This window comes from Maylandia zebra, unplaced genomic scaffold (genome assembly GCF_041146795.1).
Source record: "Maylandia zebra isolate NMK-2024a unplaced genomic scaffold, Mzebra_GT3a scaffold32, whole genome shotgun sequence".
NCBI lineage: Eukaryota > Metazoa > Chordata > Actinopteri > Cichliformes > Cichlidae > Maylandia > Maylandia zebra.
Window position 1 is genome coordinate 81,899 of NW_027490062.1, and position 24,963 is coordinate 106,861.

The following is a 24,963-nucleotide window of genomic DNA, read 5'->3' on the forward strand; positions in this document are numbered from 1 at the left end:
AGTTAAAAATTTTCTATAATACCAAAAAAAAAAAAAAAAAAAAAAAAAAAAAGACAAAATACTGACGTTTTTGTCGAATAATCTGTCTGACATGAGGGATAATATAGCATTTGCATTTTAACTAAAAGACTCGCGCACTGACACTATGGGCACATTTTTAGAAATCTATTTAATTCCACAGAAAGGTTAGCCACTTTAGTGTTTCACTTGTGACCTATGAAGTACCCCCGAAATTGTATCATATTAAACAACAACAACAACAATAACAACAACAATAAACACTCGAGGACTTTAAAGAGTTTAATTTTTTCCGAGGTTTGAGAGCGCTCACCCCGGCTCGGGGCTCCACAGATGTGCTGGATGAGAGCTCCTTGCTGCAGACTGCAGCGGAGTGTTTGACAGTCAAACTTGAAACAGTCTTTGGAACTGAAACGGTCTCTGCCAACACGAACACATACCCCAAACAGTTCGGTAAATATGTACAGTTTCTCGCAGCTTCAGTTTTCAGCAGCTACCAGAACTTGCCTACCGTCTGCATCCTCCCAGCAGCCTCGCACTTCATCTGCGGGCAGTACTTGCGTGTGTGAGCGCTGTCACCGGTGGCTTCGCAGATCGGGCAAGTGTAGTTCCGGAGGACGGGGCAGAAAACTATCCCGTCGTCTGATTTGAGCTTGTGAGATAGGTACACCCTCGGAGTCTCCCCGTTCTGCTTGCATAAGCGGCAGTAGTCCGAGGATGAGGCGCTGCTGCTGGTGTCCGACGCGCTGCTGGTCGGACTGGACTGTGATGAGTTTTTGGAGGATTTCTTCCCCCGAGTGGAAGTGTGGACCTTACTCCAAGGGGGCGCTTGTCCCTTCTTTGGACGCTCGGTGTCTCGGTTATCAACCTCACGGTTGCTGCACAGTTTCTCGAACACTTGGCTCAGATTCAGGTAGTCGTGCCACATGTTAAAGCTGTCCCCACCAGTGAGGATCGAGTTCTGGACCTCCAGTTGTCTCGGCATTGTGGTCATTTTTTGGCAGAAGTAAAACTGAGAGTGTGTTTGGAGCGCCTCATATTTATAGCTCACTGAAGAAGGTTTTAAAATGCAACAATGTTCGGAGATAGAGAGAAAAAAAAAAGAACTTTGGTGCAGGTGCAGGTGCAGTCTTTTATGTAGCTTTCTGGTGACCTTAAAAGAACCTTTACGAAGCCCGTTGACAGGCCTTTAATCGAATGATCGGTTGGTTGATTGATAACAGAAAAAAAGGACACATAAGATGGACATAAAGGACTGAAAACACCAAGAGCAAAATATTGCATCGCACTCATTTATGTAGTTTATTTTTAGATTAGATAATTTTGCAAAATAACGCAGCAAAATAAATAATAAGAGCCGGGATGTGCAGACTATTTAGCACTGAAAAAACTCCGTCCATGTGAACAGAATCAGGTGTTACCTTACCTGTTGATTAAATATCAAGACTATTTAGCAATAAGCTTACTTTAAAGGCTCGTAATAGGTGAACTGTCTTGGTATAGTTGAGTCACGCAGAGTTCATGGTCCATGTTGTGTTACTTGTTGTTTGTGTGTGTGTGTGTGTGTCACCCGATGACCCCTGGCGCCGGAGCGTCTAGACTACATTAGAGATGTGTCACAGCAAAGAGCCGCACCTGCGCTCAAAGAGAGCACATACATAGAGGTGAGGTATGAGGATAAATGGATAGATGCGGTCCTTTTTCGAAGCTGAGCGCACAGTTGTATTTCCTGCACAATCACACACGAAGTGAGGCTGTGTTTATGCCGGTTATACCATGAATATACACCCTGCAGGCACCACTTGTTTGTCAAACTGTTTATGAAGCAAAAGTCACATTTCTGTTTATTCACAAAGCAAAAAGAAGGGGGGAAAAGAGGCGTAGGAGGGGGTGGAGCGTGCGCACTAGCATACCGGCGACGGCTGTTTCCTTTCACTAAAAGGAAAAAAATAATAAAATGTGTACTTCACGTTACGGTTAAAACTGGGGGTTTTTTTGTGTTTTTTTAATTTTTATTTTATAGAAACAATTTTTGCTCATAACCAATTGACAGGGGATTTCTTAAAATCACCCCGCAGTTCTTCAGCTGAGACACCTGAGTTAGAAAACACAAACACTGCAGCTGTCTTTAACTCGCGAGGGCAGTCATGGACGCAAGACCTGCGTCTCATCACTGTGTGCGTGCTTTATTTATACTTCTCTGTGTGTCTGTGTGTGTGTGTGTGTGTGTGTGTGTGTACAAATACAACAGAGTTATTCTAAGAATTCAGAGCTGAGGTTCCCCTTTTTCTAAATCTGCATGTTCTTACAGTAAGAGGAAGCTGTAAGTTGTTTATCATACAAGAGTTTCATGTCAAAAGTCACGTAGACATTTGCTTAGTGATAAATATTGTGTAAAGTGATAAATATTTTTTTGAAAACAAATTCTTTGAAGAAGTGTCCCTCACATCTTCCCACCTGCTTTCACTGCATAACAGCCCACCCTAGTGAGACAAGACCGAGTAAAAGAGCCTGAAAGGAGTTCAGAAGTGCCCTCAAGCACCAATTTTGCCCGCAAGCACCGCAAGATCCTTTGTTTTTCACAAAGATAACTGCTAGACTCCACGTACAGTGGTGAAGATGAAAATTTGCCACAGACCACAGCCACAGTCACGGTGTGACAAATAAAGCCAATAATTATTTCCCAGTTTGTTTGTTTTGTCATCAAATTGAGAAAATGTGTGTTTAATGAACTATTTGTACAATATAACATATATCAATAGGAGTACAAAAGGTCACAAAGGTCAAATAGTATTCTCAAGTGTAAGCTCAGTAATGGTCAAAATATTGCGTTTTTGTGACTGAAACTCATTCATGCATTTGTGTCATCACGCTTAGATTACTGTAATTCCCTGTTTACTAGCTTGGATAAATCATCTCTCTCTCGCCTCCAGACAATACAAAACGCAGCAGCCAGACTACTAACTCGCTCTACCAAGCGTGTTCACATCACTCCCATCTTATATTCTTTACATTGGCTCCCAATAGAGTTTAGAATTCGCTTTAAAATTCTTGTTTAAACATACAGAGCACTAAACGGCTCCAGATTACTTATCCAAGCTTCTTTTAAAATACACTGCTGCTTGTCATCTCCGCTCACAGACTCAGAGTCTCTTAGTTGTTCCCCGTACACGACTGAAGACAAAAGGGGACAGAGCCTTTCAGTCTGTTGCACCAAGGCTGTGGAACAGTTTACCACTACCACTACGTTTGCTTGACTCTGTGGATTCTTTTAAAAAACAGTTAAAAACTCTTCTGTTCAAACAAGCCTTTTGTTGATCTACATTTTATATTTTTTACACTAATTACATTTGATCTTTTACATTGTATATAATGTCTATTGATTTTATTGTTTATTTTAATATTTGTGTACAGCGCTTTGTGAATGTCTGTCTGTGAAAAGCGCTTAATAAATTAAGTTTACTTACTTACTTACTTACTTACTTACTGAGCCTGCAGTTCAGAAATTTAACCATTAGATGGAGTCATTGCCAAAGCAATGTCACTTTGAATTGGAGCATCACTGGGCTGACACTCACATTACAGAGGCAGACCAAAACACACACGATTAAAATAATGTATATAAACGTGGAGAGAGATAGAGGAGAAAAAAGCAACAAACTCCACATACAACATCCAAGTTGGAAAAAGCTGGGGAGTAGTCAGTGGTATCACATGTCCCCCCAAAGTCTGTTTTCAAGCATATCTAAATAGGCTTGTGACAGGGCCATTCTGTGTCATTCTGATCAATCCTGCAGTGCTGACTCAGTTGGCAGATGTGTGGTTGTTCTCACTATGCTACTCCCACAGGCCTCCCCTCTCCTCTTCCTCCTCCTCGTTGCCATTCCCTGATGAGTTGCATCCACAGGAATCTTGATCAGAGCGCCAGGGATTGGTCTTTTGAAGCTCTCAGGGTCCCCCTGTGATTTTACTTAGTTCTTCTTTCCCTGCTCTTCCTTTGGTTAATATGTTGAGGTTTGACACATCTCCAGCCCTTCTTGTTTTTGTGCTTGAAGTAGTCCAGGGAGGCACAGAGTCCTCGTGGAAACTTTTGATGTCCATCTCAGAGTGATGACATTGTACAAAGCTTTCCTTTCGTCTTGTTTTCTATAGGGTCATGCTGCTTATGCACAATGCAACCACCAAAAGGCAGCACTTGGCTGGATCTATATAAATTGCTAGAAAAACAGCAATAGTGCTCACCTCTACATGCTTCATGTTGTAAGTTGACAGTCCATGTTGATGCTGAATAGTGGCCTTAATGTGTAGATTATATAATTACTTAACTGAAATGTCCACTACAGGTTTATGTAGTTAGAGTTGGCAATCTTTCTTACAGAACATTTACTATGACTGATGTTAGTAGTCCTGTGTTTGTCCGTTATATGTCGTATGTAGCACCAGGGTCTCAGAGGAACGCTGTCTCACTTCACTCTGTACTGTAACACTATACATGGTTGAAATTAAAATAAAAGCCACTTGAATTGCCTTGTTACCTGAGATTACAGTTTACAGTTAAGCAACATATTCATTTGTAATTTATGGACCTTTTTTTTTATACAGTAGTGATCATGTTTTGAATGTTGATTCCAAGACAGCTTTTGTCTGTTTGGCTTTTTGTAATTTTAATTGTCTTTCCAATTTGCCAGAACACTTCTCCACAATCACTGTCCACATATACATACATACGTTCATAAGAACACAACTCTGAAGCCAAGCTGAGGTACGGGAGTCACTGAATGGCTGGTTTATTTTATTGAACGTTGAAAACATTTTTGTAAAGTTGTCCTCAAATGACAAGTCATCTTCTCTGCTGGAATAGGAGACATCCTGGAAGAGGTGATACGCCAGTCTGACATCTTCCACCCAAATGTCATCTCCAAACTACTTGGACTTGTCTGTGAGTAGATACACCACAAACTATAATATGACATCCACAGCAGGCATTTAACTAAAATTTAACTTGATCTGTTCGCACAAGAGCACTAAGTAAATATCAGATAATGTTTCTTACCGTTCTGCAGCATTACTGTATTCTTCCTATCCTTGGACAGAGTGTGATCAGGTTTGTATCCACAGCCCTGCCTTGCCATCTTCTGGCAATTTTCATCAAACCTCTTTTTGTGGTGTGGGCGAACAAAGTGGTAGAGGCCTGTGACACAAGGCAGCAATAGCAATCAACTACAAACTGTTTTAGCAATATTCCACTAACACACTGTTATATTGGTGCGAAATTATGACTTTGACATTGTTATTAGTATTGTGTAAATGTCTGATAATGAATACAGATATATTCAGTTTTTTAAAAGTAACCTCAACTTGGATGAACTGGCATGTTTGGATACAGTGCAGATCATAGTTGGTCAATATGAATTTCCAGTCTTTTCTTAAATTGATTTCTCTACCATAATATGTATACGTAATTAAACTATGTACTGTGGATAGGATCATTGCGTTCTTTGTAGTTTGCCCAGTTTTTCACAATAGCTTAGGAACCCCTCAACCAATGTGGGCAAGCCATGGTCAACATGTATGAAGGCTGAAATTAAATATGGTGATGTTGATGGGACAATTTAGGAAATCACTGACTGCAAGAGATTTTTACCCAGTTATTAAAAACAATCCATGTTAACAATTATCCTGGTTTGTAGTGCCGACGTGGGAAATTTTTCTATTTTGTTTTACTATTGTGATAGGTATGAATGTGCAATTACAATAAAGAGTTCTCTCTCTATCTTGAATTAAAGCTCATTTCATCTTTACCATTTGGACAAAACACAACTTTTACAATTTTGTACTGTGCATGACCAAGTTGAAAATCAAAATCCCTGCTTGTTTCAATAAGTCAATGCATTCTGCACATATTTCAACTATTTTGCTGGCGTGAGATTTTAAATAAACAAATTAATATTAAAAAAATAATAATTTAAAATATTTCATTCAATTCGAAAGAGTTGAAAAAAAGATAATGACTTTAATGGATTTGTAAATAAGTGAATTGGTTAGACACATTTTACCTAGAGAGTAATATGAACTACTCGTAAATCTAGAAAACGTGTTCCGAGTTCAGACCTGTGCAAAGCAGGTATACTTCATAGATGTAGGTGAGAGAGCGTACTCTCATGCCTCCAGTGAGTATATTGTCATTCTTAAAGTCTCAGTGTTAACCAAGTGAGGTATTTTTGCAGCTATTAATTTATGACAGCAGAAGATTTACCATGTAGGAGATTCTGAGTATTAGTGTCTTTGCCTAAAAATGCGGTTTCAGTCAGCAGGTGATTCAGGTCATCAGTCTTTTTGTAGGTGTGCAGCGCCCGTATGATGCGGTGACAGCAGACCTCACTCAGGGACTTCTTCATGTCCGCCAGGAATGTCTTAGCCCTGCTGGGTTTACGTTCTTGAGACAAATCCTCAGGGACACCCAGCTTCTTCAATGACATTAGAAGAAACAAAATCTGAGCAGCATAAACTTTTTTACCACTATTTTACAAGTACAGAAATCAATCAAAAACTAAGTATACTTCCAGCTCTCAAGACTGTCTTCCACGTGCTTACATCTCTCACTACAATTCACAATGTTGTCTGAGAACATCACAGTCCATGGAGACTACTGCCTGACCTCATCTGTCAACCATTAGTACTGCAAACAAAAGTGGCCCAGATCAGATCCCCATCTGTCATTCCTACTGCACACCTACTCATGTATCTGGCTCTTACTCTGACTTATTTCTGCAGTACCATATTTCCTTTCTTGGCATGCTACCATGTGAGGTCCAAAAAGACACAATGCGAATACTTCTGACCTTCTCTATATACCAGATTAGGCTTAACATTATGAACCCTAACAGCTGAAGTGAAGAAGATTGATTCTCTCTTCATCATGGTACCTGTCTTGGTTTATATTAATTTCCAGTTTGCAATGGTCAGTATCTATCAAAAGTGGTTCAAGAAAGAAAGTGTGTGAACCAGCAACAGGGTCATGGGTGGCCAAGGCTCACTAATGAGTAAAAACTGGCCTATGTGTACTAATCAAAAAAAGCGACTGTGGCTAAAACTGCTAAAAAAGTCTTGGTTGATTCTGATAGAAATCTGTCAGAATACAGAGTGGATCACATATAAGTATGGGGCTACATAGCTTCAGACCAGTCAGGGTGATCATGCTAAGCCCTGTCCACTGCCAATAATAGGTAATTAGAATTGAATTATTTTTTTGGGTCATATTAATGACCCTCTCAAATGCCTTTTTGTGTGGCATGGTGCAGCTAGAGAACCATAAACAGATGCAGCATGTGAGCACACTTTCAATGGAGCCACAGTAGAAGATGATCATTACTTGGATGTTACTTTGAGATGTAAATTTTGCATAAACATTGTTGCAGATCATGCACACCCTTTCATGGAAATAGTATTCCATGATGGCTAAGCAAGATAATGTAAAATACGTTCAAAAATGTTTTGAGGAACACAACTCTGGCTGCAAACATATTGGTGCCAGATAACCCAGACGACCTTCAGAGGTCTTTTGGACTGTTTCGGAAAGTAAGGACAACCAACACAATATTAGGAAAATGGTTATAACGTTATACCATACTGGCATACTTCTCTGTTAACACTCAATGCAAAAAACAAATCTAGTTTTCGTGCCTTAGCATACCTGAAACAGATTGGTATATATGCACCAAGAATATATATCTTCCTTAGCTGCTGGTATATCTCATCTACTTTATCCTGCTGTAGTTACTATAGTTCTGCACATCCTAAATAACTGTACCAATATCCTTCTTCTCTGAGCGATACTCTCACTTTCCAAGACTATGTTAAACAATCTGGTTAAATTTTCACTGCTCTCCCTCCTATACATCTCCATACCTCCACAGGTATGTCATTTGTACCAACTGCCTTTCCAATTTTCATCCTCTTCAAAATCTATAGTAATCCCCCCTCACACATACACACAGACACACACACACACAATTACTCACACACTTTGTCTGTTACTCATGATGTGAATTAGTACTTCTTACACTGTGACAATGTCAGAAAATGATCTACCTTTTGCTCTCGCATGTCCTCTTCAATGGTATTGCTGGCTTGCTCCAAAGCATCCAGCAAGTTGAGTGGTCTCCTGTTATTGTGCAGCACCTCATACTGATTAAGGAAATTGGCCATGTCATTGGCTCCATTCTTCTCATCTGATCACAAAAAAATAATCAAGGACTCACATTGGGGCAGCTGTACATTTTAAAACTAATATTTGCATTTCTGTAGGTTTCGGTTTAACTGGCTTTTAGTCACTTCAATTTATACCATTTATTATTGAACTCATTGTTTCTAATGTAGTTTTTCTCCATTTAAACTCAATGAATTGTAAAGACATTCTAGTGAAATATATCTGGTATAGCAAAAGCACACCTTGATCTTTAATATGCTAAAACGAAACATAGCAAAACATCAAACCACATCCATTGTACTAACTGAGTCTCCTCCTCTTCAAGCTGGGAAGGTATGTGTCCAACACCTTGGCCTTCTGGGTGTGAGAAGTTTGCAAGTAGCGGCGAGAAGTGGAACTGGAGGACTGAGTGTCTCGTGAACACTCAGTCTCGTGGTTGTGTGCTGGAGCCTTCTTCCCAACCACAGGCCTCTTAAATGTTTAATGCACACACTGTCAGGAGAAGCTGACCAACTGACCTGCAAACAACTTTCATAAAAGCGTCTACACATTTTACTGCACATGCAATGATATGATATGTTAGCCGATATTTATTATTAAAAGAATCCGACAACAAAGGTTGGCACGGTGTTACAAAAACCCATAACTCTAACTTTATTATAAAAAAACTGGCAGAAAAAACTAGAAATCAAAGTTCATTAAAAGTATATTTTGGCGAGATAAATAGTGCCATAGACATTAATGAAAATACTCAAGGTAAATATTCACATTTTTAACTACTCTGGATTTTTTTTGTTTTAAATCACAACTCAAGTTTCCTATCTTTTCAGAGCTTAAAAAACCTACCCACAAATCCGGATTACCAACAGTACTATTAGCTGGTTCCTTAACAAAACTGAATAATGAAAGAATTTGCAGCATTGTATGAACTGTGCAGGTGCGACTACCCACCATTTTTTGTGCAGTCCTGAAGAACTGAGAGACATCACGGACGACATTGCCAAAGGTGTCATAGAGGCGCACATAAGACCTCACCCATGATGGAAGCATGGCCCGGGTATCAGCATTTTTAAATCTGTTGGGAAACTTTTCATTTTAGTTTAAGAATACTTTTTTACATTTTCAATTAATAAGGTGAACTAAGCACTTAATTGAGAATTTTTTAAATGTGAAGCTTCGGAGACACTGTCTGGTATAGTGGAGAATGTTCCCTCTTGTATGATGTTACTTAATTAAGTAAACGTGGTCTATATCTGACCTCTGATCACACAAGAAGATCGCTCCATAGTCTTCCTTGTGACGAATCACTCTACCAATGGCCTGATTCACAGCTCTGAAAGCCTGCTGTCTGTACCAGTCTTGCCCTGATAAGTACTGTTCACACACATACACACACACACACACACACACACAGAAATCCAACTACCGTTATACGACCAAGCAATCCTTTAGTGTACCTCAATAGTTAATTTTGTTGATTTTCTTTCACCTTTTGCCCTACAGAATTCTTTTGATTCATCTCATCCAAAAATTGCATTTTCAGGACAACGCGAGGGTCTTTTTTTGGAGGGAAAGGAAGGCCAGTAATGATGACACCCCGACCAAACATGTCTGCAAAATCCAGACCCTCGCTCGCCTAAGACAAGAAGATATAATTACATAGCAGCTTTGAGAGAAAGTTTTTGTGTAACCCTACATTAAAATGAAAGAGAATCCTAACTCCATATCTACGTTTTCTTAAATGTTTATCCAATTAGTCACAGCCATCATAGAAAAAGAGGTAGGTTGCAAAATGGAAAAACAGCATAAAACGGTTAACAAAGAGAGATATTCATGTCACAAAAATGAACAGTCATTCCCAAAACATTGTATGGTAATACACTTGTAAACAAAAGAAAAAAAATTGCCTGATGTTGACACAAGAGGACAAGGGTACCAAAGATATGACATGTCCTTTGAATATCATATACAATTGTGATCAGAAGTTTATGAACACTCATCATGGGTATGAATGTCATGATTATTTTGGGCTTCTAATGATTTCTTTCAACTGCTCTTTTTCCAGGTTGAAATGGTTTTACAGCATTCATCTATTATGACTTGAACATTATTGGATGCACTACTTTAAATTAATTGAGATTTTATATTAATCGCACAGGGTCAAAGGCATATAATAAACTCAAATATCAACAGACATCCACTTAAATCTTTCATAAGGTCTTTGTCTTTCAAATTGATGAGGTCAAGGCCATTAAACTCATCAGTGATTGTGATTTATTACAGCTGGAAGTTTCTCTTTGCAAGCATAAAAAGGACAAATATTCAGAACAACATGAAAGTCCAAGGAACTCAGTTTATGTAAATTGGGAAGGTCTCTTGGAACCATTCTGAACTGCAATTCCAAGATCATTAGTTCAAACAACTTCAATTAAATACAAGATATTCAAATGACTCACTACTTTACCATGCTCTGAAGGGGGGGACTCTAGGATATCAACAACTACAACATTTGCAGGTGTCCACATAGATAAGCCAAATGATTTCTGGAGAACAGTTTTTTGGACCGAGAAAAACAATGATCGAGTTGTTGTCCACAATTACAAGGTGTGTTTGGACGAGTAAAAGTGAGGGCTTAACACCTAACAACACTGCACCAACTATCAAGTATGGTACAGATGGATGATTTGTACGAACATTCATGATCATGATGATTGTATGTAAACTTCTGATCACAACTGTATACCCACACTATACAGCAAAAGTTGGAGCTGAAACATGACAACAGAAAACATTGTAGGACTTTTGCAGAGTCCATGGACAGCCTCCTCACCTTCCCTCGACACACACCAAAGAAGGCTCCTCCTTTGGATCGGGGATCATTGACTTTGGTGTAATAACCATCAATGACCTAGGAATAGACAGAAAGAAGCTCAATTTCTTTCAAATCTTTAGATTTTTATAACTATAAAAAGCTTAGGATATTTCTTCAGATGTGAAATGTTTAAAGAGGGGTTCACAGCCGAGTGATAAGACACCTAAAATATAAATAAATACTAACTTCATTAAAGGTGCCCTTCTCTGTAGGTTCAACAAACATGGGCTTTAACTTCTCAATGCGGTTTGCATGTCCAGTAGCCTGGTGATAACACATATACACACGCAGGAAATTACTTTATACAGTAACATCTTAGATTGTTATAAATGATTAAATTGACTGTGGAGTACCTCACTTAAAAAGAAAGAAAGAAAGAAATGAGTTCATACTGGTTAAAAGGCTTTTTACTTTTAATTATTACATTTATATTTTGATATCTTTACTATTTTTTAAAATATGCACACTGTACCCTTACGCACCCTGATGGCTCCCCGCCCCACCAGCTTATCGTTGTGGAGGGGTTTGTATGTCCCAGGTATCCCAGAGGCTAAATTGTGAGGGGGCTATTTGCCCCGTGGTAGGGTCACCCATGGCAAACTGGTCCTGGTTGAGGGGCCACACAAAGAGCGATTTAAAAGGCCCCTGGTAATAGAACGTCAAAGGAACAGTTCCTACTACCCGGGACAGGGTTACCAGGGAGAATGCTGGACAGACCACGTGAACGTAAGGGTATAGTTAGAAGTCCACAAAACTTTGAGAAGTTTTGTGGACTTTGAGAAGGGTGTCTGGCCCATTGCTCCGGGCCATTCGATCCGTATACGACTGTTGCAAAAGCTCGTCTGCATGGCCCATCATCCACTGGAAACAATAGCAGAGTTGTCTGTATATTAAATTTCCATTAAATGTATTTCTAATTTGCTAGACAATACAAAATATAATTCATGGAGAAAGAGAACACAAAACATAAAAGTGACTAGAAAAGCTAAAAAACAAAAAAAAAAAAAACCAAACCCTTATGGTTTTCCACAGGTGATTCTGCTGAATTACACTTACCCTCCAGAATTCCAATGTTTTTTCCATTGAAGGAAAGGAAGGGAAAAATACTAAGAGTCCATGAGGAACCAGACGACTCAGGTTGGCTGAGAAAAGAACACAGGTTACAAAACTGTATCACAATCAAAACCAAGGTAACAATTAAGTTTAAAATCCAGGCATCTGTGAAAATAGAATTTATGAAATTTAACAGAGTTAAAAGTTAGCAGAGAGTTAGCTTGCTAGTTTCCACCTAAACATAGTACGCCATGTTCTGATCGAGAGATTTCTAAAAAAAAACATTACAACATACAGCCGAAGGATGGACGCTAACTTTTTTTTTTTTAAAATGGGCTTGTTCAGATTGAATAGAACAAGATAAAAGCCTTAAAATGTGTTAAAAACACAACAGCCTCAATAAATGCAGAGTAGTTTGGGCCCGGAAACTGGGTTCAGGTACGTCATCACTTAATGAAAAAGATAATAAGCAATATGAAATAACCATGAAGATCAGAGCATTAAGTTAACAGTGTTGCTGATGTCAGTAAGAAAAAAAAATCTCCTTAGAAACAGCAAAACCAAACAATTTCAATACTGTATATTGTGATCTTACCAACAGTGTTGCCTAAAGATGCCATGTTTTCAGGAACAAACCTGTGACAGAAATTTAAAGTTTGAGTTTAGCAATCAAGTAAAAACTTCACAGTCAGAACCAATGTAGGTATATATTAGTTCTGTCAGCGTTCACACGTTAATCTGGCGTTAACAGGCTTAAACGCGTTAAGGCAGTCCTCACAATTAACATGAAAAATATTTTAACGCACTCAATCCATCTGGAGTGCAGAATATAAAACAGTATGATTGGTGGGGTGTTCTTTCTAATACTTATCTTGCAATACAAAGTGCATAGAAAAGACTGTTTTCTTGAATTAGTATTATATAAAAATTAACTAAAGTCTTACATACACATAAAAGGATTTAACTTGACTTTATAATAAATCAAAACATGAGAAAAAAATATCGTTACACAACGATAATTGACTCCAGAAGTCAGAAAAACTAGCAAATAAATGAGCAAATTATAAGTTTTGCCATGCACCTTAATTTGTATTTAGGCATATGGCAAAACATATTTCATTTCAAACAACTGCAAATTTCCAAAGTGACCTGTTAGAAAGTAATCATATGCTAAAAAAAGAATACTGACCTTCGATCAAACGCTGAACTTAAGGGCACTCCATCTGGGCCTTGTGCAATGACGCCCACAAAGATCTGGTCGCGCTCAATCACATGGCTGTTCTCCAGACATACTGGGAATTCTCTGTAAGAGGAGGAGCAGAAACTCACTGTGATCAAGTTTTAGGTTTACCCCGCTGTCCATGCAGCAAACAAAAGTTTACTAGTAATGCTACTTCATATGATACTTCATGATGAATTTCTATTCAGTGAAGGACAGAAAAATTGGAGGTTACAACATTTTCAAAAAGCATTACACTTACAGAAAACCATATATGTTAGATGTATTAGACAGAATTTTTTGAAAATGTAAAGATAAAATGCCGCAAATTCATCGGCATGTGTCATACTGACTAACTCCACTCTCAAGAATCCTGCCCATATTTACAAGCTGCTACACTCGTCACTTTAAATAACATCAAGGTCAATTGGCATTCTCTTTCGAGGATGCCAATGTTTACATTTTGGACAGAGAGGACAGATGGTTTGAAAGAGGAGTGAAAGAAGCCATCTATGTCCACTGTGAGCGACCATCTTTGAACAGAGGCGGGGTTTACGACACCAACTCTCTGCCATCTATAATCCAGTTTTGAGATCCTTCCCAGACGCCTTAACGCCCACTCACATCCTGGGCCATCTGACCTCAGGAATTCGCATGATAAGGTGGGGCCAGGTTTCACAATGAACACACCCGAAACTCTGGCTGATTGGGACCCACACCCAGTTTCCCACCTTGGCTCAGGCGACTAGAGGATCATCAGGGGGTCCTTTTGTCCCTCTGTGGGGAGAAACTCCCACTAGGTTTATATCTGGGACTCTCCACCATTTGACCTTAGAACTGAAGAAGCTTCTCGGATGAGAGGTGAAACGTCTTCAAGCAACTTAAAGAAGTCCAGACGCTTTCCTTTGCAAGCTCCTTTGACCATCAAGGTCAATTTAACTCTTTCAACTGTAACTTGTAAATTTAAATTGTTATTGATCCTTTTACTTTAGTCATAAAGTGTGTATTTGTTTCTTACTCTTCTTATATTTATTGTTAGTCATTTGCACTGCATGGAATTGGAGCCTCATCGTCTTGTCTCGCTATATACTACACTGTATATAGCAGAGATGACAATGCCTTTGGATGCTAACAAATTGTTAGAGGATTACATAGATCTGTGTATTGTCAGAATCATTCTGATTTATTCATAGACCATGTCAAACAAGTTCTCCTGGCTATAAAATGAATCATTAACTTTTATGTTGAGCATCGTTCAATTGCTAGAAAAATCAAATAATGAACAGAAGATTTAAATTATGAGATAGTGAACAGTTTCTACATCAAACAGCAGTTCACTGTAGAAAGGGTTTAATTCTTCTGTTCAATGTTCAGACTAAACAGGTATAAAGGTGATTGTTTTTTTTTATTTTTTTTTATTTTAAAGTAGTTGCTACTCAAGCTGGTGTGGGAAAAATGTAATTGTGCAGCAGGGCAGTCAGAGTGACAGCTAACTTACATTCTCATCTCAGATGTGAAAGAAGACAGGGGCGATAGGGTACCACTTGTCAGAATGATGCAGCGAATGCCTTGATTCACCAGATCTTGCATACTGAAGGCCGGAGAGAAGCACCAGTAACTCAGAATATTTCCTGCAATTTCCAGAGAAACACATCACATTTACCTGTAGTACGAATCTTTCATACACTAATAACGATTGAAACTATAACTTTTAACAGGGTTCACACTCTAGCGGAAATATATAAATGGTATTAATAAAATTCATTCTGTCAATGTGGATCCATGTAACACAACAATGCATCAGGTTGTGCACCGTTACCTTGCTTTTTTGATGAACCTGAAGCCCACATATCAACACTATGTTTTTTTGAGTGAATGCTGGTGTCCCGATGGATATGAACCTGAGCCGAACAAATGACAGAAGCTCATAATTAGTTATTTAATTTCCAAGATTTCTTTTTAAATTTAATATACCGGAACAATGGTGATAGTTGTGGCAAAGATATGCTACTTTTAGCTGGTTCCAATATGAACACGAATTGTATCCCCCCCCCCAAAAAAAAAAATTTAAAAAAAAAAAATTCCATTGACTTAATGAACACACCTTGAAATGAGCCGTGTTGGTTTCCATCTGGTGTAGTTTCTCCTTTTCTGACGGTTCACCACAAAATACCAGCTGAAATAACAAAACAAAGGAGAACCTTCAAACATGCCACAAGGTGATTAAATAACTACTCTTTATACAACGAAGAGTAATGAATTCTATAATTTTATTGACTGTCCTCAATCAAATCTGTTAGGCCACACAAATAATATGGGACCAATGCATATTAATTTTCACTCAAAAAGACAAAAATCCCCCCCCCCCAAAAAAAGTTTAATATTGACCAAATTCTTTAATAGCCATACAAAGTGTACCTGTATGATATCAGAAAGCTTCTGGAGTCCACTAGTATTGAGAAATATTCCTGGCTCTGAGGAGAAACATGCATCAAACAGGTCATTTGTTAATTAGTTGCACTGATCGGTATAATAAAACCAGCCAATGTTACAAATGATAAATGATGTGATAATGTGTCTAAGCCAAAATATGATGCCTTACGTTGTGCCAGGTATCCAATGATGTGCTCCAGAGCTTCATAGACTGCTGTCTTGCTGCTGAAGGTCAGATTAGCTTTTTCGAACACCTCATAGATGAAGCTAAGACACAACATAGAGACATGCAGTGCTTATTAGGTTTATTATAACAGTTAAGATTCAGAATCATTCTCTCAGCAGCTTTAAGTGAGAACCCGCACTACGGTTAAGGTACTAACTACAGAGACATTCTATGACCACACTTTATTTGTTCTACCATGCTGTCACCTACATTCCAGGTTTGGTAATGCCTTGATCACTTGGATCATAGGCATCAATGGCAGCTTCCAGATCCAGTAGTATCTCTGTTAAAGCAGAAAATAAGTTTTGAAAATTAACTCTTGTCACAAACCAACAGGACGACTGACTCCGCAATACTTTAATAAATACTTACGTTTGATTTTTGCAATGGTGGACAAACCTAATTTGAAACCTAAAACAAAAAAAGAAAATATTAAAAGACGTGCAGCTGACAATCCTTTACTTGCTTTACAAAACAACAAAAAATTATTACTATTAATAATTTAATAAGGCCAAGGCTAAACTAAGGCTAATAAAGTTAGTGAAGACTTAGAAGGTAGAAGTAAATCCAAACTTATACAAGTATACAAGTAGCCCAAAATGCCATGAAATTTATACATAACTATACTATATTCCATGGAAAACTCTTTTAGAAACATGTATATAACCTGAGAAATTGAGACAAGTAGGTTTTCTTACCAGAAGCGGAGGTTTCTCCATGAAAGTCTACATTCACAGAGTCTCTGTGGCTGATTTCTTTAGACTGCTCCACAAGCAGCCTGTCCACAGCATTAATGGCTGAGGCTACATCGTAGGGAGTGAGATCAAATGATGTTGATTCTTCACATGTCTTTTCCTGCAAATAAAAGAAGTAAAATTTCCCGGAGGGATTAATAAAGTTTTATCTAATATAATATAATATAAACATTGCTACCCCAAATTGAAAGGTCTGCAAACGTTCTCTTCATGTTTGAAAATGGAATATGTATCAGCCTATAAATAATAGTGATCGCACCACATTGTGTTTTATTTATTACAAATTGTTTGTAAAGCTTAAGTAACTGGAAATTTTAATACATTTCACTTCAACTATTATGGCATGATGATGACATTAGTACTTTAGTATGCCCAAGAGTACATTTCATACAGGAGTTTGAATTTATGTTTTTTAGGTTCTTTAATTAATAAAAGAAAATATTTGTTCATGTTTAAATACTGTACACTGAGCATTTTGTGAAATTGTAGATCTACTGTAATCAATCACTTGTAATGCACAGTAATGACATGGGATTTATTAAAAAATGCATTTTTTTGTGAAGCTATGCTGTTCAATATCTGGCTTGCAAAAGGATAGTTCATTAATGTGAATTTGTGCATGTACTTGTATTTCTCTACACTAAAACAAAAGGAAAATCTGGAAGCATTTGTTTTAATATGTGCTTAGGGTTTGAGCAGCCCAGCGGTCTTTATTTAGGCTCTATGTGGCATACAAGTTAAAATGAATTTGAAAGCCTTAGTAGTGGGTCACTTCTGGTCTTCGAAGCTTTAATTTAGTTTACTTAGTGAATACATTTAACAAAGGAAAGATATAACCATACCACATTGTGAGCCTCGTCAAAGATAACCACAGCTCCATTCAGGTCGATACTGAGTGCCTTACGGCTCTGTGGAATGGAAAGACGGAGAGAGCGAGAGAGTGGCAGTTGAATATTAGGATTCATGGAAATTGGAAATGACAGTGCCAATCATAACACTAAAGTCTCTTTCAATGCTCAATTATGGTCACATATATCATCCTGAGATGTAATGAGGATGGATGACTGAGCTCACCTTTGGATCTAGCAGGTAGTTGTATGGCATAAAAATGACATCTGCTTCTTGTTTCAGTGAACGAGAGAGGTAGTAAGGACAGACTCTGTGGAAAAATGTGCAAATCCGAAATCAAATACATGAACTTCAAACAAAAACAGACCCATCCTGATAGCTGGGTCTAAGTGTAGCCAGGCCTATATAACATCTTACATCCTGCTACTGTGTGTTGGATAGTCTCCGGGGAGCCATTGCACACTCTGCAGTTTCGGTCCTGTGCGCTATGGTTGACTCCTGGCTTTATTGAAGTGGTGCTTAGGGCCTATTGTTGTGGTGCCACAATCAGAGCCTCTGTGCTGTCCTTTAAGCCAGCCTTTGCTAGTTGCCATGTCAATGGTGCGTGTGCTAGAGGGATTGTGCATGACAATTCCTTATCATGTATTTGAGTCACCCAAGCAGCTCATCTCGGGTGGCCCATCTTGCTAGTGTCTTCATGGATGCTGAGGGTTTCATCCTGAACTCACTAATCACCTTGCCTCTTTCTATTGGTTGGGGTGCTGGAGTTTGGGTGAAGATCTCTATAAACTGTGAGGACACCGTATGTCCTGATATCAGTAGCCTATATAAGGTGTCAGTGGCCATTTTATTATTTCGGCTATGGTACACCCAGGTACTTTTAGATTGTTGATTTGACCACTCTTATTTATTTTTGTTTTCGACCTCTGATGGATTTCTTTGGGTTTTTTCAGCATTATGATGTTTCTCCTTCAATTGTATTGATATGACTTTGGTCCTTGTATTGAAAGTTTTAGTGAACTGATACAAAATACAAATTCAACACTTTGATCAACTCTAGATCTTTTTTCTGCTTAATTTGTCATGAAATGATGAAAGACCAGTCCTTACCTGGCCATGAAACTGTCTATCAGTCAGTTATCCAACTACTTTTAAACTGCTAAAAATAGAGGACGATGCATTAAAAATGGCTGCAATTCCTAAACGGTTAACACCAAATATCTGTTAAGCCCCATTCATTTTGCAAGTCACTTAACCCACTCCACCCACTATAATGAAATGCCTCTATTTTGTAACATATTTATTGGGTCACCTCACTGTTCCAATCAAGAGTTCAGCTTAACTTTAAGTTGTGACCCATCTATAGATTACCTACAGGGGTTTCACACTGGCTACAGTTTTAAAGGGTTTTGCTGGACAGCGCTAAATAGCATCTTATACTGAAGTAAAGAGGATACTACTAATCAAGTGACTGATTAATAAAATACTATTTGATTCATTAGCTACTATTAAGACAATACTTTGGTGTCACACAGAGACATACCCACCTGCCAATGCTGATTATTTCTTACCAAAGTAAGAAAGTGCAGAACAGAGACTTATTAGTGAAACAGAAATTTACAAAAAAAAAGAACACATCAATTACACACCTCTGCTTGTTGCCAAATTGGACCAAATCCTCCACATCAAGGATAGAACTAACAAAGTCTCTATCAGTGCTCTTTTCTAGAAGAAAAAAAGAAGATCAAGCTTAAGATTGAGTATTTATAAGATAAATTGCTATAAATCACTGATGGAATAGAATAGAATAGATTAAACCTTTATATTCCCAGAAATTAGAAATTTGGGATGGTTACACAGCTCTTATAGCAAGACAGATATAAACACAAGTAGTCCTTTATACACAAGAAACCAAATTCATATGTGCAGATAAAAATTTACAGAGAGATGTATAAAAATGACACGTGTCAAGTTTCCTGTTTTCTATCAAATGGGGGATTTTTATATAAGTTATAGAACGGCGTCATAACAAGTTATTATAATTTGCTATCCTCGAAGTAACAAATGCATGGACCACATTCTCAACATAACAATTTTCATTCAAATTTTTACAGCCACTAAAAGCAGGCAGTAGACATTTCATTAATATCCACATTTTGGACATTCCTGGACTTCAAACTTCCTCACAGTAGTACGTGAGGCCAAGGTTGTGCGATACATAGAAAGTTATTAGTGTTGAATAATATAATATTTGAATGATATATGTAGTCTGTACAACACAAACAAAAAAGGTAAATTACATGCTTTTCTAGACTATTATGCTACACGGATATAGTCACTCTGTTAGACCATTACCTTCAAGTTTTTTGTAGTAGACACATGACCTGGTGGAAACTTTTCCTCTGCACATATGAACCTGAAAAACAAAAAAATTGATTCCACAATAAGACAAAAATCACTAACTATCTACCCATAACCCGTTACTTATCATTTTTTTTCCACCAGCTAGCTCATTGGCTCATTTTTAATAGTACACATACAGACATTAGAAAGGATAGCGTCACATATGTCTTTTATGCTTTATTCCACACACAGTTAGGTATTGCAAGTTATATGTAGACTGGCACACCCAGGCACCATAAATCACTGGAGAAGAGGAGACCCGTCTCTGACCTTTGGGACTGAGAGGGCCTGCGGGGCGAGGCCTTGGAAGGTGAATCTTCATGTGACTGTTACGTGAAAAACACGGTTGAGACACTCTTGTTGCAGATGAAATAACTATTTTTTGACATGCTGGTGAGGTCTTGTAAGATGCCCAAACCACCTCAACTGGCTCGTTTGAATGTGGAGGAGTAGCCTACTTTAAACTCTGAGAAAATTTACCCTGGATAGGTTTCCCTGTTTGACACTGAACAAGTATAACAAGTTGGTAGAGGCACTATTGGCACGCAGTAGAAAGACAACTACTAGCAAATGGCCTGAGCCCACCAAAATTAGAAAATTGTCATGATGTAATGTTGTAAATATTTAAAATGTAGAAGCAGTAGACACCTATTGCAGCATAACTAAGGGAGGATTCAGGGTCACTTGATCCAGCCCTCACTATACGCTTTAGAAAAGAGGAAGGTTTTAAGCATGATCATAGTCTCCGTCTCCTGAATCCAAACTGGAAGCTGGTTCCACAGAAGAGGGGCCTGAAAACTGAAGGCTCTGCCTCCCATTCTACTTTTAAATACTGTAGGAACAACAAGTAGGCCTGCAGAGCGAAGTGCTCTAATAGGGTGATATGGTACTACAAGGTCATTAAGATAAGATGGGGCCTGATTATTTAAGACCTTGTATGTGAGGAGCAGGATTTGGAATTCATGTAAAGGGGCTGGTGTGGTGGCCGTTGGTTTCATTGAGCTGCTTCCACAAAAATGAGGAATTCATCTTGCTCTCAGATATAATAAAGCTCCACCGTCTTGAACTAGAGCGGGCGATAGTAGTGCTTGTGTTCCTGAGATCTAATGCACACTGAAGGCACCACACCAACCAGAACCTGCAGCAGGTGGAGAACTGATTTTATAATGCTACTGTTGGCGGCTGACCAGAACAAGGATGAAGTTACTGTTTCGAGTGGAAGTCCAATAGAATACAGTTGGCACAACTGATTTTTGTTCTTTGTGAATGTAGTCAAACTTTAAGTAGATTTTCCTCCTTTTTTTCCAGCAGTGAGCTTGAAGAAATTCACTGTTTTGTGTTTAAAACAATTCATTAGACATAGCAGTTAAAACATCCCATTATATTTATATCTCTAATATTGCCTTTATAACTTACTTTGACGTGGTTGCTCTTCTGACACATGACGTCCTGGTTAATACACAACTGCTCTCTTGAGCCCATCACACACACCTTTGGGCTGAATCGAAAGAGACATGGGAGAACTGGTTTACCACAAATAGCCAAAAAAACCAGAACAGACAAAAGGTGCTGCACTCAGTAAGACTTCAAAATGATTATAGCTTATGTAATAACCCTTTAAAGCACCAGTAGTATTTGGTTAATTGGGACTTGTGTGTTGCTTTTTGAGATCTTTTAGCCTGTTAAACTTTGTCAGATACATTCTGTTATTAGGTTTCAGTTATCAGGCCTGAGTGTTTTTTTGTGAAACTGAACTCATTACACAACAAAACAAAATAAAAACGGTAGCTATTGTACCATTCCAGGATCAAATTCAGCTATACTAAAATGTATACTGTAAACCTGGTAATTAAAATTTGTATCTCCCTAGTATATACTAACAGTAGGGGTTTGGTGTCCTCATTACACCATGATCACAAAACCTATTAGAAATGTTGTTTTATATTGTGAATAGCTGTCATTCAGACAATCATGCATGATCAAAAAGTTAGAAATGCTTACCTGTATGAAGTGTTCTTTAACTCATTAATAACCTGTGTAAGCTGAGAATGTGTCCTCGTTGCATATATGATCTTGGGGACATCAGTGTAGTAGGCTTGACAACAATAAGAAAAGACAATTAGGGCTTTATACGTTGCTGAAAAAAATTAACTGAACACTTTTTAACATAGTATACCATCAAGTCAAACTTCTGGGATATTGGGCCTCATTTACTAACAGTGTATATGCGCAAATCTGTCTTTGAAGAAATTTGAGAATTTATGCAATGATCCAAAAGAACACAGACAATACAGTTTGAACAGATTAAACAGCTGAGCAATAAATATGCAAAAGTTGCAACATGATGTATATTCTAAACTTCTATATCAGCCTTCTGTCCAGATTGACATTTCTACAACAGCTGTTTTCCCAAAGCGAGAGACTGAGCACCTGCCACAGCTATTAGCTGTGCTACCACCTCATGGAGCCCCTGAACACCAAGCTGAGCAGCCTCCTACATCTCAACCATTCTTTGTACGATTTGAATGCATAGCTGAAACATGGGGATGACAACCCATCTTGACAGGGAATGGAAGAAGGACATCCTACCAAATATTGACTTACAACCTTGTTAGAGTAGTACAAATGCTGTCTTGAAATATGTAGAATATTTCCATGTATGTTTGGAAACATTACATGTTTGAGTGAATCGTTAAATCCTATTTTCCTAACAAAATATAAAGTGGTTTGAGTGCTCAAAAAGAGTAGAAAAGCACTATAGAAGAAGCAGTCAATTTACCATTTATCAAAATATAAAGAAATCAGTGCTAGCTCATTTTCTATTGCATAGCGATGTAAGCACACAGCATGTCTTCGTAGCTTATATCCTTTGCGTTTTTGTATATGTATCTGTTATTCTTCTTTGACAAGTAAAATTACAAATGACTCTTGATTTGCAGATGATACAAACATACATGGTTTGTCACCGTCAGCTGTCCCCCAGGAAGACATAGGTGTGTTTGGAAACATCTCCTGGCCCAGCCTCTCTGCCATCATACAGGTAGACATGGTGTCCTTGAAGTTCTCCCTCCAGGCCAGGGTGGCACACAGCAGGCACAAAGTCTTACCTGTGCCTGTTGGGCTCTCCAGAACCCCATTGACTTTCTGAAATAACCAGACAGGTAAAGATATACATCAAATAAAATAAAATAAAAAACAAACGGAGAAAACCCAAAAACACAAATTGTGATGGTAACAACATTAAAATATTAGAGACTTCCAGGTATTAGACTACGCTTTTATGAGCAAAGATTTGGCATTGTGGAAAAAGATCTCCCTTTTAGCAGAAAGAAATATCTAGCAGATCAGGTTCATAAAAGGGCAGATATCTGCACAGATCAGTTAAAAGGTAAGGTGAAAAATAAATAAATAAATAAAACAGCACAGCGTGTGTCAAGATCCATTAGGTGACAATTGTGTACAAGTTTGATCAAACTCTGACCAGCACTGTAGAAGTAGAAATTCTTGTGACTTGTGGCTGATATGTGGATATACACCTTGCAATTGCATAAACTGATCAGACCTTTGGCCAGATGTGTAGTGTGGTGAGAAGTAGAAAAAAACTATCAGAGAGAGTACACAACCACATGTTTAGTGCAAAACTGTCTCGGGAGCCTAACATAAGGATGGTTCAGGTTCAGTAAGCTTTCACTGCCAGAGCAAATATTTTATGATTGAAAAACATTGTAATCATTCATACACATGAAAAGGCAGATTTTTAAATCAGTTCTTGATTAAACATCGGGGGTATTTGAGCTGTTTGTCAGCTGTCAAGAGCCAGGGTAAACCCAAGACAAGTCAGCAGAGTGCTATTTATTGTATTACATAGAAACTGTAAAGAAATTCTAAGGACAGGTCAATGACATGAAGCCTCTTTTGTCATATGTTTTTTTCCCCATTATTATCATTATATTATGTGAAGCTACATTTTGGACAAGCAGACGTCAGACGGCTTGTCTTTCGGCAAATGGTAAGCATGGTGGCTTCATGGGGCTTTGGAGCGTGATGTCACGGGAGGGGGTGTGACTGCCGAAGTGCCATTTTAGCAGGCCAAACAAAGGGCTGAAGGAGCGAAAGCATCAGCAATGGCTCGCACTTAATGTGTTGTTGGTTGTTAAATCGCACGATCGGGAAGGGAATAAGCTGGAAAATCGGCTCTATTTTTATTCTTTCCCCACCTGGAAGCATCATGAGGGAGCTCGTGTATCAGATGTTACCAAAAGAAGTCATCTAGCCTGGATAGCAGCTGTGAGACGAGCTGATACTTGCAAGAAATGTGTCAACTCCAAAGCCCAGCAGCCATGACTACTCGGTATTGCCCCCATTTCCATCAACAGACATACACATGACAGTCGATTCTTACCTCCTGAAGACATTCGATTACTTTGTTCATGTATGCCTTCTGAGATTCATACGGAGAAAAGGGGAAATTCACTGTCACTCCCCTAAGAGTCAGCGAAGGCATCCTGTCCTCTGACGATTTGTAGAAAGCAGTTCCCAATCGCGCCCAGTTTTGTCAACGCCTACGTAAGGACGATCGCTATTGGCTGTCCAAGAAGTCGCGAGATAACTAATCCCATAATTTACTTAATTGGTCCTGCCTGAGCATTTGTAACAGACACTGTAGGAAAGAGAAATAACATTATGGAAGACACATAAAGTGAGTTAAAAAAACAACCTAAAAGCGTTTAGAATACATTTTGCAGCGGAAGTATGGCGTCCCGCTTGCCCTTCACAATAAGAGCATTATAGCGGATTATAATGGGGGACGCTTTTATTTTGTATAACTACCGGAAGTAGTTCCTGTGTACTGACGCTAGCTGGGTAGCTAGCGCCGCGTCGCTTAAAAAGCAGCCGGGCTTGTCTTAAACTTAAGAGGCTGACACT

At 38.5% G+C, this 24,963-nt stretch overlaps 2 protein-coding genes across 2 annotated transcripts; both read right to left on the reverse strand.

Annotated features, from left to right (window-relative positions):
• Window positions 1–180: 180 nt before the first annotated feature.
• Window positions 181–1,056, reverse strand: LOC101465344 (nanos homolog 2-like). The gene has a single exon (XM_004546904.4). It carries the CDS (start codon window positions 1,010–1,012, stop codon window positions 512–514), a length of 501 nt encoding a protein of 166 aa, XP_004546961.4. The 5' UTR covers window positions 1,013–1,056; the 3' UTR covers window positions 181–511.
• A 3,737-nt stretch (window positions 1,057–4,793) lies between these two features.
• LOC101468303 (regulator of telomere elongation helicase 1) lies at window positions 4,794–24,686 on the reverse strand. Its single transcript, XM_076881617.1, has 29 exons — window positions 24,440–24,686; window positions 22,992–23,181; window positions 22,039–22,132; window positions 21,454–21,535; window positions 19,990–20,050; window positions 19,284–19,359; window positions 17,860–17,944; window positions 17,628–17,693; window positions 16,729–16,885; window positions 16,403–16,441; window positions 16,241–16,313; window positions 15,974–16,071; window positions 15,790–15,845; window positions 15,476–15,547; window positions 15,191–15,272; window positions 14,870–15,002; window positions 13,342–13,455; window positions 12,748–12,788; window positions 12,156–12,241; window positions 11,286–11,363; window positions 11,058–11,135; window positions 9,717–9,863; window positions 9,486–9,601; window positions 9,179–9,302; window positions 8,533–8,698; window positions 8,110–8,249; window positions 6,275–6,485; window positions 5,072–5,209; window positions 4,794–4,955 (listed from the first exon to the last, which is right to left on the reverse strand). The coding sequence occupies exons 1-29, from the start codon at window positions 24,539–24,541 to the stop codon at window positions 4,942–4,944; spliced, it is 2,919 nt and encodes a 972-aa protein (XP_076737732.1). The 5' UTR covers window positions 24,542–24,686; the 3' UTR covers window positions 4,794–4,941.
• Between the last annotated feature and the right edge of the window lie 277 nt (window positions 24,687–24,963).

Excerpts from the sequence above, each read along its gene's own strand:
- LOC101465344 (XM_004546904.4), bottom strand. The coding sequence starts at position 1,012 with ATGACCACAATGCCGAGACAACTGGAGGTCCAGAACTCGATCCTCACT.
- LOC101468303 (XM_076881617.1), bottom strand. The coding sequence starts at position 24,541 with ATGCCTTCGCTGACTCTTAGGGGAGTGACAGTGAATTTCCCCTTTTCT. Across the intron at positions 19,360-19,989 it reads CTACTACAAAAAACTTGAAG|AAAAGAGCACTGATAGAGAC; the intron begins GTAATGGTCTAA and ends TTTTTCTTCTAG. Across the intron at positions 9,864-11,057 it reads TTGGTGTGTGTCGAGGGAAG|GCGAGCGAGGGTCTGGATTT; the intron begins GTGAGGAGGCTG and ends TTCTTGTCTTAG.